The following is a 14821-nucleotide window of genomic DNA, read 5'->3' on the forward strand; positions in this document are numbered from 1 at the left end:
TATGCATCTAAAAACCTATAAGTCATATAATTCTGTATAAAATATACATATATAGCATATAGTTTAAATAAACTTTTCTCATCTGGGCTGACAAACTCTCTCCAAGAGCCAAAGACCACCTAACAAAAACCCCAATACCAAAGGCAAAAAGCCTTCTTTTGAGTTTTTGGACAGGACTGTCCAAGAGACTCACAAAACATATACCCTATGGCTGTTGCCCTTGGTCAACCCCATACATGGAAGGTAAATCCTATTACTGAAGATACCATATACGTCAGAAACTTGGCCCAGGAGCCCCTGATCTGGAATTGACTTGAATGTCCCCTTTCTATGGTTTGCATGGTATCAGAAGGCACAATGTAAGCATCCAAAGAAGGGAAGCAACCAACAGTCCTACCAGCCTATGAATTACAACAATCAGCATGGGATGATAACAATCAGCATGGCACACCTATATTGACAGTAACAAGCCACTCTCTGATTTAACTTAAGGCCCACTTAACAAGAGATACCATGCCTGTTACTGGAATCCTAGCCAACTGCTCGGTGATAGTGAAATCATGAATCTTGGAGGAATACCTAAGAAGAGACCTACAACCATTACTTTACTAAAGCAGCATAATTCCTAACAACAATCTATAAACATTTGTCCTCATATCCACAGAGAAGGGTAGTCTTCACCTCTTGTCAAGAAAAATTCTCTTTCAACAGATGGAGACCATTTCAGAAAACTAAACCAATCAAAATTCAGAGTTGTGGACCCCCAAGCCCAATACATATATCTAAAAACACTCCCACACCTAAGGCTCATGGATTATTGGAGAATAGGGTGTGGAAAGATTGTAATAGCCAGAGTATCGGGAAGTTTTCTGTGAGATTGTGTCTCCTAGGAATACCCATAAAAATCTCACTACCATGACTGGCTAAACATGAGCTGAATAAGGAAAATAACAATAAATATGCCAAATTGGACTTTGAAAACCCATGAGGCCTAGACCTTACACAGAGAATTACAGGCAACTAAGGAATCAAAAGACCCTTGTTTAGGTCAAGTGGTGCCCAACTGTTAGGCAATGGGAGAAATCATCAAGAGCAAGTACTGCTGTGATAAATATTTTAAAGGTGTAAAAAAAAAAGAGTCAGACTAGAAAACTTTAAGTTTAAAGACCTGGGAGGGTATAGGTAACAGTTTAAAGACAAAATGTCACCTACAAGGGCCAAGTCAGTTTCCCATTCATGGGTCTGCACTATGAAATTTGATATACGAGATTGCTTAGACCCACAGCATGAATATGATTCTATTGCAATTCAACATTCTCATAAACCTGGACAGTATACTCTAAAACAGACAGAGGAGGTAGAAGATTAGAGGAAGAAGAGGGAGAGGAGGAAGAGGAGGAAGAGGAGGAGGAGGAGGAAGAGGAGGAAGAGGAGGAGGAGGAAGAAGAAGAAGAGGAAGAGGAGCTGGGGCAGGAGGAGGAAAGTTAAATATAAAGATAGAAGGCCCTGAGTTTGAGGAAGCCTGTCAGCTCTTAAATTACTTTGTGATGCCTCAAACAAAGAAAAAGTTTCTTTCTTTGTTGATACAATCATAAGATGATGTCTACCCATTTAGATGAGTCACGTACCCATACTACAGCAGGGGATTTCACAGACAAATGGATGGGAAAAAGGAGTAGGAATGCTGTGGCAGCATCTACTCTGAGTTGGGAGCCCAGGCTCCAGCATCATTATGTAACCAGAGCCTGGGATCAAAGAGATGTACAGCCAGAGTCTTGGTGCAGAGCCTTTAAGCGATGGTGTTAACAGACAAGCAGTCTACACTGGACAAGGAGGACCTGATGGACTCACTTTCTGAAGGTGACATACCTTGCAGGTGAACTTCCACAGCTCCCAGTGCAGCCAGAAGTGCTAGGTGGCACAGATCCCAGTGGAGAAGCAGCTGGTGATTCTTATGTCCTTTCTGACAGCAGAGCTAGTGGCCTGACTGCCAGCTCTAGACATCCAGTGCTGGACAAATGATGCCAGTATGTCTGAGCAAGGCCTACATCTCAGTGATCAGTTCCATCTTAAACTCCATGGATCCTACTGTAAACCCCTGCCAGGACTTCTTCATCTATGTCTGTGGGTCCTGGATCAAAGCCAATCCTGTACCTGATGACCACTCATATTGGAGGACCTTTAGCAACCTCTGCAAACACAACCAAATCATCATAAAGCACCTGCTCAAACATTCCACTGCAAGCATGAGGGAGGCAGAGAGAAAGGCCCAAGTGTACTACCATAGTTATAAGAATAAAATGAGGATTGAGGTGCTCCAGGCCAAATTCAATGGAACATATTAAAAAGCTTGGAGATAGAATACCAGAGCCTAGGCTTAGAACAATTTCAAGGCCATGCTGCAGGTGATCACACACCATTACCAAACTTCACTCTTTTCTGTCTGTCAGTGTGAACTCCAAGAAATCCAACAGCAATGCGATCCAAGTAAACCAGTCCAGCCTGGCCTTGTCCTCTTACAGACCTGGACAAATGGAAAATAAGAAGATGCTGATGAGATATCTGAACTATATGGTCTATCAGGAAAGCTGCTGAGCAGTGGTAATGAGGACTGCATGTAAACCCGGATGCAGCAGAACCTGGACATTGAAATAAGTGCTAGCCGATAGCGCTATCCCCCAGGAGACACGCCAGAAAAGTCACAGCATCTGAGCTGCAGGTGTTGGCACCTCCCATCAACTGGTTTACCTTTTCTCAACACCAATTTTTAACCTGATAGCGATCAATGAATCTGAGACCATAGTAGTCAACAGCAAATAATACCTGGGACAAGTCTCTGCCTTTATCAACAACACCAACAGATGTCTGCTGAACAACTATGTGATGTGGAAGCTGGTACAGGAAACAAGCTCCTTCTTGGATTGGTGTTCTCAGGATGATGATGAGTTCATGGAGGTCATATATAGGTCAAAGACCTACCTCCCTCGATAGAAGCTTTCTGTGACACAAAACAACTTGGGCTTTGCTCTGGGCCTCATGTTTGTGAAAATGAACTTCACTGAAGATAGCAAGAACGTAGCCAGTGAGGTGATCTTGGAGATCAAAAATGCATTTGAAGAGAGCCTGAGCACCCTAAAATAAATGGATGAAGACATCTATAATTTGGCCAAGGTAGACTACCCCAACTTAATCATGGACCCTAAGGAGCTCGACAAAGTGTTTAGCGGTTACACCATAGTTCCGTGGCTATACTTTGAGAATGCTGTGCTTTTTCAACTTCTTAAGAAGAGTCACAGCCAACCACCTCAGTAAAATCCCCAACAGTGGAGTATGACTCCACTCATAGAAAACAAACAAGATTGTGTTTTCAGCCAGAATTCTGTAGACACTATTCTGTACCCACTCTTTACCCAATGCCTTGCACTTTGGTGGCATTGGTATCATCCTGGGCCACAAGCTGACTCATGGTTTTAACAATCAAAGCCAAGAATGTAACAAGATGGGAATCTCCTGGTGGAAGAATTCATTCATGGAAGCCTTCAAGTATTAGACCAAGTGCATGGTGCAGCAATTATATTATGAATTGGGTACCCATGAATGCATGCCACACTGTCAAGGAGAATATTGCTCACAATGGGGCATCAAGGCAGGTTAAAAGGCTTATCAGAACTAGGTGAAGAAGAATGGAGCTAAGCAGACACCACCTACACTGGATCTCACCAACAACCAGCTCTTCTTCCAGGAATTTGAACAGATCTGGTGCTCTGTCTGCACACCTGAAAGCTCCCATGAGAGTCTCAGCACCGACCCCCATATTCCCTCCTGCTTTCATGCCAGTACTAAATATTCAGTCCTGAAAACATATATAAATAAATAACATTATACAGACTGAGAAAGTTATATTTAGGTATATATATCATATACACATAACAATTAATAAAAAAAGAGGCCATGAATTTTAAAAAAAAAGAACAAGGAAGGAAATATGGGAGTGTTTGGAAGGAGGAAATGGAAGGGAAAATGATGTAATTACATTAGAATCTCAAAACTAAAAGAAAAAAGTAAAAATAAACATATTTTTAAAAAAGAGATTTGGTGGTTCTCAATCTTCATAATGCTGCAACCCTTAATACCTCATGTTATGGTAACACCCCCCCCAACCATAAAATTATTTCTGTTGCTACTTCATAGCTATAATTTTCTGCTGTTATGAATTATAAATATCTGTATTTTCTGATGGTCTTAGGTGAATCCTGTGCAAGGGTCATTGGACCCCCCCTAAAAGGGTAGCAATCTACAATTTGGGAACCACTGCTTTCAAGTCTCTTTGTGATCATTTTTATGTTTTCATTATTAATATTTTTAAGACTGTATGATTGATAATTTAAGTATGTTTATTGTACTTAAACTATTATGTACAGGCTAGATAGATAGCACAGTAGCTGCTCTTATGAAGTACCAGAATTCCATTCCCAGCAATCATGTTGGGCAGCTCACAAAGGAGCAGGTACTACCTAGCAAGACAGGGAAAGAATATTCCAGATGAGCTAGTTGAAGCTATAGGATTGAAAGAAGCAGATTCAACTGGTGATGCAGGAAAGGGTTCTCCCAGAGGAGCCATGTATCATATGGAGTGGGGAAGAATAGGCCTACCTAGCTACAAGGGTAAAGGAAGTCCTGGAGGAACAAGACAGGTCTGTTGGATGGGAATGATTGGGTCTATTTGGTGGGCACCAGAAAAGGAAGTCCCAGAGTCAGCCAGTCAGGTCTGTGAGGTTGGAAGTAATGGGTATACCTGGTATCTCGTGAAAGGGATGTCCCAGAGAAGTGGTGCAGGACATTTTCTTTTGCTTTGCTTTTGAGTCAGGATCTTACTATGTAGACCAGAGTGACCTTGCACTTAACCTCTGCCTCCTGAGTGCTAAGATTACAGATGTGTGATGGCACATCGCCTTAGTGCGTGCTTTTATTTATTTTTTTTAATTTATTTATTTTTTTTCTCAAATTGTAATTAATTCACACAGGGGTATAAACACAGAAAGGCAGGACGTGGGGAGGGGAATGACACTGGAGTGTGGATGTTCAGGGGGAATACAGATATCTTCAGAACCAGGTATCAGCTAGGTGAAGGTTCAGGGGACAATTCACTATGACTCTGCCTATGACTCGCTTGTCCTTATCTAAGTTGGTATTGTCTGCCAAGGCTACCTATTTACAAGGTCTATGACTACTCGGGCTGGTAAATTTCCACAAAAGCTGCCTGTTGACATTAGCTTATAGCCATCTGTTTCAATGTTTTTCCACTGAGACCCAAGACTTGGTGTTAGTATACATGTATGACAGGCCTATTGCTGATTTTAGGCCTAAAATCAGTGTGTAAGCAGGGCTGCCCCTGACATCTCCTCCCTTCTCTAAGTATAGAAGGGCTGTGGCAATTCTAAACTTGCAAAGGCAGGGATAGAGGCCTGATCTCCAGTATTTGAAGGGGACCTTGTAATGGCTCCAGTCCCCCTGTCGTTGTCCAGTGAGGCATGAGGGCCATCCATACCCATCCCGATGTCTTTTTCCTGGAGAGGGGATACTTTTGACATCAACCCCTATGCAGTCAGGCTTGTCCCTCAGGGAACCCAGATAGATATTTTTATCTTTTATTGATATTCCCTTGCAGTGCTTAGCCTTGCAGCCTAAGCAAGAATTCAGATCACCTGACAGAGGGGGTTCTGGGTGGCCTCTCTCTGCTTGGTCTAGGGGCAGAAGTCCCCCCTTTTAGGTTGGGTGGAGATGGGTTTTGGAAACACCCTGTATAAAGTATCAACCTCATCTTGAGTCTCGTGGTCCTCCATAGCTAACTAATGATAATGTATCTGAGTAGGTTTTGCTACCAAATTATTTATCTATTGTATCACAGAGTTAGTCCGCCTATTTGAGGGCCAGGGACCAGCAGAAAAAAGCAAAAAGAACCCAAATAATGGTCCCAAGATGGGAGGAAATAGGGTTGACAACCTTGGAGAGGCTGAAAACCAATTCTTGTACCAGCCTTCATCTGTCTCTTTCTCTCTCTGATTTTTCTTAGGGCCTTCACTGACCTATTTCATGCTCTCTTTAACCCTCCCTGTCTTGTCTATGTAAAGGCAACCTTCTTCTTTGAGGGTTGTACACAGTAAAGAGCTGTACACAGCCTTTTCTATTGTAATAGAGTAAATCAAGTCCAATAAGGATCTTTGTGATTTTAGGAGGTTTCTTCAGACATAGAAATGAGGGATTTCTTCAGATTAGTGATGTCAATCTCTAGCTGTTTGATGTTCTTGTCAGTGGCCCTTCAAAGGTCTGAGTAGTATAAGTTCAGAGGCCAGCATCTGGATTAGAACTTCTAACCGCAGACATCACTGGTGATTCATTTTTACCTGGAAAGGAAAAAGAAGGGAGTTCTCAGGGAGATTTCTCTTCCCTGGATGTAAATTGTTATTCATCGTATTTATGGTTGGGCCTGGCTTTGTGGGGGTATCTATTTTTTTCATTAATCTTTTTGGTAGCCAGTTAGCTGTTAGTGTGTGCTTTTAAATAAAGGATAAAAACTTGACTAGGACTAGTGGTTAGGAATAGAAGTTAGCTAAAATTAATAGGGATTTCTGGATGTGATAGTGGCACATGGTGGTCAATCAAATAGACTCATCCATCTATCATTTTCAATATACCTACTATCTAAGTAAGTGGGAAAAACATTAAGAGCTTCTTTTTATAAAACCTAGATCTTACTTATGGTCACATTTTAAAAATCTTGATGTTTTTTAAGAGAAATGTTTGTCAAAATTCTATTGAAGTCAAGAAATTAAGGTGTCCTCTACCTCTTTCAACTTTAGAAATCAAAATTTAAGACAAAGAGAAAATAAGTGTGATATATGATTATAGATATGGATATAGGTACAGATACAAATATAGATATACATATATTTAAAATGAGGTTAGGAATTAAACAGGGAGTAAAGCGGGAATGGGGCATGATGAATTGGTTTGTCTTGAAAAAAACATCTGGACATGTAAAGTAGAAACAAAGTAAACAAAACTAATTTCCACATATACACACATTATTTAAAATTATTCTAGACTTTATTTGCATCTTTCCTAATTGGGCAACTATAATTAGGCTAATTTTGTACATTTTTCTGCTTCATCCTGCTTCAGTTTTGAATAGTGTGGATGTTAATAGGAAATAAGTCCCTTATATAGTAGGTGTAAAATATTAAACAAAAACAAGTAATGGAGCCAGTCTAGAAAACAGATCCCAGTGAGCATTTTACAAACCTTATAGCTGAAATGACATGTAAAATACAAAGTAAGACAAACTGAATGACTGATACTATATATTTGAAATGTACAGGTTGAACAACATTTGAATTGGAATGAAACAGTAAGAGGCTACATTCATGGATAACCAACAAGATAAAGTTATTGCTGCCTCAGCCAATGGAGAAAACAGTCTGATTAATGGGGTCAAAGAAAATGGTAAGAGAGTTTAATCATAATATACATTCTCTTTTCTGGTAGTCTTTTCTTATTAATGTGGATTTTGAGTATACAGAAACCTGAGACAGGTTGAATCCAAAATGTATCTGAAGTTGATGTAAATCTAAACTTTATTCTACCAGATCTTTAAACTGAACTAGAAGAATCTCTGAAAGATCTCAGATAAATTCCCTTGCTCTGTCATATTCATTTGTTAAATGAAATTTGTCGAAATTACTAGTCAATTATAAGTATGTTCTGATGTGAAACATTTATAGTTTCACTAGGAACTTCTCTAACATAAGTTTTCAAGTATGGGTATGTGTCTCATAGTGCAGATCATGAATGGCCCCCCTGTGCATTTTCCCCTCTGAAAAGTCTGACTTAACAATTGACCAATCAGTCCAGTTCTTTCCTCATTTCTGATAGGGGCTCTACCTTTTCCTGGGCTGAAAAAATAATTATTTTTCACGTATATAAATTTTCAGTATTAAATTGTAATTATTTTTCTAATGTTTAGGTGATAATTCATAAGGCTAGAGGAACAAAGGCTTAGTTTATTATATGATGCCCACATATTAGAAACTAATCAAGAAAAAGAGACTTGATTATCATCTAAGAGCCTTAACCTTATTCCTGCCTTTTTATCCCTTTTTTTTTCTAGACTCAGAGGACCAGGATGTGGCAATGAAGTCATTCATAGCTCTAGAAGCTACTACTCCAATCCAGACTATACCAGTGGTACAGAAAGACCCCCCAATGTTTCCAAGGGGTCTTCTTCCTCTGCCATCTAAGAAGCCGTGTATGCAGAGCCCTCCATCTCCTTTGGCCCTGATTGAAGCACCTGATCATTCGGCTAATAGTGATTCTGTGAATGCCATCTCCCTCACATCTGGAGTTGCAAAGGGCCTGAATACATGGTCACTGCCCAATGAGTGTGAGAAAGCTCCATTTGCCATAATGGAACCTGCAGGCATGTCAGCACTGAACGGAGACTGCCTCATGCAACCAAGCCGGACTTGCTTAGGTTGCTTTATGGAATCAAAAGAAGCAGTAGATCCTGAACCAGGGATCAGTCTGAAAGTCAGTGATCTAAATCGAGATTATGAAACATGTGCAGTCTCTGACATAGGGATTCAATGCATTAATGCTGGGGAAAACATCAAATATGGAGAGCAGCTGCTTTCAGACCAGCTGTTAGGCTTCCCCCTGCATAAATCAAGGGCAGGAGATAGACGAGAATCTGAGAAACCTGACATCGACTTGGAAGATCCAACTCAGAAAAGCTATTATGAGGCATTACTATTGGATAAGTGCAATACAGAAGAAGCTTTGCTGGCAAATTCCAATCAGGATTGGGGTTACTTTGAGACTTTTATTAGTGAGAGTAAGATTGAGCTACTTGACCTCTGTTCCAAGAATGAACTATCAGTTAACCTTTTCTCTGAAGAAGACGTGGAGAACTATATGTTTGATGATGATGAGTCAACCCTGGGAAGTGATGTCTGCTCCCTCAAAATTCGATATGAGTCCTTTCAGGACAACGTTCGAGACAAGACTACCCTTCTGATGCAGGAAGATGCCCAATTCAATTTTTTTCCCAGTGTCTTTACTACGTGTCCCAAGCGGGAATCTAAGAGTGGAGTCCTCAAGCAGAACAGTGATCTTTCTCAATTCAAAGTCCCTGATGTGAGCATCATCTGGGGAGAAGAAGATAAAAACTTGGACAAGAAGAAAGACAAAGAGGACGTACATGAAGACAAAAGTATAGAGAAAAAAGATGAAAAAGATAATGGAGAAAAGCCTGCATTAAACAATAAACCATGTAGTGGTCTTGAGGTAGAGCAATTTAAGAACCTAAAGCCCGACCATCTTACTAATTCCCTGGAGACATCAGGGAATTTCAGTGATGACAGTTCCTTCATTGAGGTCTCCTATGATGCCATGGGGGAGATCAAAGACTGTAGCCGCTATATGGCTCGGGACACTAACTCTGGAAGCTCATCCTCCCAGCAGAACTATGGGCTGCGAGCCAAGAGAAAAGTCAGATACAGTGAAGATTATCTATATGATGTTGACTCACTAGAGGGGGAAAAAGTAAATGAGAGAAAGGAATGGTCTCCAGGTGGTTCCAAAGAAGAAGATGATGATGAATGGTGTCCCAAGAAGAGAAGAAAAGTAACACGTAAGGAGCCTCCGGTTATTATTAAATATATCATTATCAACCGCTTTAAAGGTGAGAAGAACATGTTGGTGAAGCTAAGTAAGGTAGATGCCAGTGAGACAACAGTAAATCTGAGTGAGAATCAGCTCAGTAAGTATGCCAAGTTATCACCTTTGAAGGGATTCTGGCAAAAGAAGAAAAAGCAGAAAAACAGCAACACAGACTCTGTCAAAACACCCTTATGCCAAAAGCAAAGCTTTGAACCAGGTAGCTTTGAGGTGTCATTCCTGCCTCCTGCTCGTAAACGAAAGTCTAAGCTTGGCAATAGACACAGGATTCAAAAGATCCAATCCATGGAAACTTCAGCAAGCAGTAAGCAGGCGTCATTCTGCAGTGATCAGAAACAAGCTAGTAATCGCAAAGAAGAAGGAGGTTTAAAGGGTACACCAAAATCAGCACCTCTTGCTGCTCCAAGCTGCGCCAATGGATCAAATTTACATGGCCTCATAGTCCCCGACTCAGTGAAAGTCAAAGCTCAAGATACAGAGTTCAAGGGGCCAGAGAGGAAAGTGCTTAACAAAATTAAATTTAAAAGTGAAGCTAGGTTAAAATCCAAAAAAATCAAAACTGGACAAGAAAACAAACCAATTGTTCAAATGAGCCCTGTCTCAGAAGACCCATCCTCCAAGGCTAATTTAAAAAATGAAGTCACTCCTGGAACCTCAAACAGTTCCCATATGTCTGAATTTCACGAGACAAAAGTTGTTAAGAATTCCACTTTCTTACCAACCACCTGCTCGTCTGAAATGCCTCTATCATCTGCTAACGTTGCCACTAATATACCTGTTATTCCTGGAGGGTATCTGCAAACACTGTTAGATGCTTCTGACTTGTCAAATAATACTAGCATCTCATACTTCACCAACCATTCTGCAGAACAAAATGAAGGCAGCCTTACTCAAACGGAAAAAGCATTTGTACCTCTCCAGTCTGCTCAGGACTGCATGCTGTCCTCGTCTTCTGATTCTCAGCTACAACAATCATCTCAAAACTTCAAAATGGAAACAAGCAACTATGGAAGTTTGTGGCCCGAAAAGGATACATCTGGCTCCCAGGAGTTCATGGCTGAAGTCTCAAGGGAGATAGCCACAAGCCAATCTACTGAATTTGAAGCTTCCCCAGTTGTCTCTATGGAGAATAATCTCACAGCTATAACATATAGTCCTGTTTGCCTCAATAGTGGTGGCAGTGGTTGCAACAAGGTTCTGTATGCCTCTGTGCAGGACTCACATCTCCCACCTGATGACTTGTATCAATTGTGTCACTTTAATAACGGAGAGATCTGCTTTCCTTTCCAGCAGGGCCCACTCACTACAGATGATGATGGCCGGCTCTTTAGCTTTGATTCTATGACTCCTCTTTCTGTTAGTTCAAGCAATTATTGTTCCTTAAGCTTGAAATCCTGTGAAAAGGATGGTGATGATGATATCAATGATGACTTCCTGGCCCACTGCAGCCCCAAACTGGTGATCCAGCAGAGCATTGATGAGATAGCACCACTAAAGGAGTCCACTGACCTCCTCGACATATCCAACTTCACTCCTGACAAGTTTCGCCACTCTTCCCTCTCAGAAATGTCTCCACCGGACACCCCCAGTCTTTCTCCTCAGAGTACCAGATGTGAGAGTATCAAAACACTAGGAGCAATGAAAGGATTCCAAGAAGGTGTCCTGGGATCTTTGAGCAGCATGGAAAAAATCAAGTGGGACTGTAGTACCCTTTCACAACAGGTCCAAGCAGATGACGGCTTTACATTAAATAACCATCAATTTCAGTTCCATATGTTCAATGATGAGGACTCTGTTGGCCTGCTTCAAAAAAACCCTTGCCTGTCAACATTTGATGAGTCAGCTGGACAAATTAGTACCAACAACAAAGTATCAAAATCAAGAAAGAAAACTTCACCTGGCAAGAGTGGGGCTGTAAGCCAAAGTTCTTCTCAGAAAAATACCAGGAAAAAATCGCCAAAAGCCAGCAACAAAGGAATTGAAAAGCCACCTAGCAAAACCTCCCGCCAAGTTCCTAAATCAACAAAGAAAGGGAAATATGTGGCTGCTGTCAATGGAGAGAAAATGCAAATTGGGATTGGCCATAGTGGAGGCCAACCCAGTAATACATCCTCCAATGCAAAGACACTGACTGAATGTATTCAACATGGTGGTCCTGTTCCCCCTATGAAGATACCAAGTCAGAAGGGACTTTCTGGAGATTGGGCTTTGGGAAAGGAAAGCAAGCCAGGCTGGAATGACATGAGTGTAGTCACTAATACTAACAACCTTCTGGATGATGACCAACGAGAATTTCAAGAGCCTTCATATATCTTATCCAATATTGCCTCTGGTATGGCAGATGTGCAGAGATTCATGATGGCCTCCATGGAGCCCCTTTGGGAACCGATGGAGCACCAAGGGGAGTCCAACACATTCTACTCCCCTGATTCCAACAGCCTAAAATTAAAAACTCTCAAAATACTGGCTGGGACACCACAAGAATCTAAGAAAAAGATTAATAATGGGTCTTCAGGAGCTACTAAGAATCACAGGTCAGTCAAAGCTGTGAGCAAAAGCAATGGGAAATCGACAATTGGTGATCCTGGTCAGGCAGATATGCCTGGTTCCAGTGAGGACTCCCGATCTGCCTTCTTTGATAAAAAGTACAGTAACATGAACACTTTAGGCAATAATGGACCAACACACAAAAAATTATATCGTCACAAATCCAGCTCCAAGGGCTTGCGAGATGAGAAATATAAGGGGAAGCGCGTGGAACGAGAGCAGGTCCACAAGGATGAGGCTGGGACAACTTTTGAAAAACTGAGGTAATACTTCACCAAATGGCTGAGATGAGATGCGACCTTGGCTTTCCTACTACCTGCTGAGCCCAGAGTTCCTCGTTTTTTCCCTCTTGAAAGCAGAAGTTTTGCATGAGAGACTCTTTCCCATTCTCCTCTTTTTTCAAATTAAAAAGAAAAGAAAAAAATGCATGGAAATCCCTGTACCTTTAAGCCACCCAAAACATTGGGCAATTTTATTGTGGCTTAGCGAGGGATAAGTTCTAACAAAGGCTACGTTTTTCTTCTATCCAGCATTAATTTTTGCTTATTAAGAAAATAGAACTAAAACATGCTCTTGAATGATTTTTGGAATGGAAGGGCTTTGCAATAAAGACAGATTCTGAACAACATATTCAAAAAGTCATGTAGACAAAAAGCCAAGATCATTTAAACATAAGAGCATTAGTTGTCAGTACATGACAATTAGGAGTGCTTTCTCTACCTTTCTGCATCATACGACATCTAGTATGGTGTTAATATATTTCCGGAGTATGATCCCTTCGTGGAACATACACTAAAACTTACTATGATGGCATAAATTCTTTGATTTTTCTGCAGGGATTCCAACTACAATCTCCTAAAAGCAGAAACAGCATTTGGGGTTTTACCTGAATTTGAAGAAGAGACTTACATTTTCCAGAAAGACATTTGATGTTTGTGTTTTCTTTCTTTCAAAATAAGCTTTGTGGTATGTATGTTGACCTGTAAGTGCTTAAGGAAAGGAATTTTGAATTGTGGGAATAAGTCTTTGAAATCAAACTTTAATCTGATGTTCTGTGTAAAAGACTTTAAAAGTCATACAGTTGCACCAGTAGTTTATGCACTGTTTGCCCACAAGGGAAAAAATGGAAAACATTGTGCCAAACTACAAATAAGTAACTGTACTGTATATAGTTTTACTTCTATATCAACATTTGGTTGTGAGTATTTGGGGGACTTGTCCCTGTTAATTTACTAGAAAAATTCCAGTGATTCTTGCTATTAACCACCCCCACATTTGTGGATAGCACCTATAGATCACAGTGGAAAAAATATGTTGTGTTATACTGTTTACCAAAACAAAGGATAATGTTTGAATTGTGCCAAATTTTCTTACTTCATCTCACAGATTCACCCCACAGTTTAAAGCTCATTCATGATTACTAAATATATATACACACATACACACATCCATCCATACATTCTTTTAATGTTTTAAACTCCACTATCCTGTGTGGAAATATGAACAGTTAAACAAGGCACAATAAAGATGTGTTTGTTACATCATCTAAGGATTAAAATGTTGGAAAAGCTTGAAAGTCACAACAGCTAAGTCCATCAGGGACAGAGTATACACATTTACAGAACCTTGTACAAGGAAATAAACAGCTGCTTTGAAAGTTTGTTTTCCAAAGCAAAATCTGTAGCGGAAAAGAATTTAAAGTGCAAAGTTATATTGCTGATACTTTATATCTCAGTTTTATATATTTTATAATAGCCTGGGATAAATTATAAAATAGCTATAAAATTGACACTAATAATAAATGAGATACATAGATTGCTTTTATTTAAGTAGTTTCCTAAATGTTTTATTCCAGTTTTGTCAAAAGTGCACTCACAACATGGCTTTAGTGTTCTTTAAATGTTGATCTTGCAATGCCAATGTCAGTTTTAAAAAAATGGCATCTCAGATTGACTAAATTTTTCTTCCTTTGATTAAATATATATAACACCAGGTAAAGCTGAACAATGTGTGGAAACAACTAATTTAGGCCATCTACATATAATCTGAGAATGACCATTCTTTGATATCACACACTAAACATAAATCTCAATTTTTAATTACTTTTTAAATTCATTTTTTGGTTCAACCCTCCCTTCCACTACTTAAAAAAAAACTTCACAGTTCCAGCATTCCTCACTACTAGCCTTTTCTTCCCCTTTCTTCACCACTTGACTTATACCATTTGATCTCTTTTCCTTGCACAGTTAAGGCCTATGTGCCTGATGACTGATGCATTGTGGCACAGATGAGATAATGGATGTGAAAGCGCTTTTGTAGATCCTAAAGTGCTAACCAATATAGGGGACTAATATTATTAATGTTGTTGGTTGTTGTTGTTGTTACTATTCTTACTAATATTGTTACTAATCTATTAACTTGTGAATATAGAGGCTGGGGTGGGAGGGAGGAGGATAGGGGGTGGGAGAAAGGGGGACTTAACAAAACAGGGAAGATGTTTCAAAAGACATTTTTGAATAAAATATGAGCAACCTACCTA

The 14821-nt window shown here is 40.1% G+C and overlaps 1 protein-coding gene and 1 pseudogene across 1 annotated transcript; both read left to right on the forward strand.

The window, feature by feature from the left end:
- Window positions 1-1796: 1796 nt before the first annotated feature.
- Window positions 1797-4941, forward strand: LOC114624506 (annotated as a pseudogene).
- A 2483-nt stretch (window positions 4942-7424) lies between these two features.
- On the forward strand, window positions 7425-13212 carry Nexmif (neurite extension and migration factor). Its single transcript, XM_028771419.1, has 3 exons — window positions 7425-7503; window positions 8168-12545; window positions 13119-13212. The coding sequence occupies exons 1-3, from the start codon at window positions 7425-7427 to the stop codon at window positions 13210-13212; spliced, it is 4551 nt and encodes a 1516-aa protein (XP_028627252.1).
- Window positions 13213-14821: the final 1609 nt, after the last annotated feature.

Source organism: Grammomys surdaster, unplaced genomic scaffold (assembly GCF_004785775.1).
Source record: "Grammomys surdaster isolate TR1022 unplaced genomic scaffold, NIH_TR_1.0 207, whole genome shotgun sequence".
Lineage (NCBI taxonomy): Eukaryota > Metazoa > Chordata > Mammalia > Rodentia > Muridae > Grammomys > Grammomys surdaster.

Bases quoted from the DNA above. Each gene is read 5' to 3' on its own strand.
- Nexmif (XM_028771419.1), top strand. From the start codon at position 7,425: ATGGATAACCAACAAGATAAAGTTATTGCTGCCTCAGCCAATGGAGAA. The intron at 7,504-8,167 runs GTAAGAGAGTTT...TTTTTTTTCTAG, and splicing joins TAATGGGGTCAAAGAAAATG to ACTCAGAGGACCAGGATGTG. The intron at 12,546-13,118 runs GTAATACTTCAC...ATTTTTCTGCAG, and splicing joins ACAACTTTTGAAAAACTGAG to GGATTCCAACTACAATCTCC.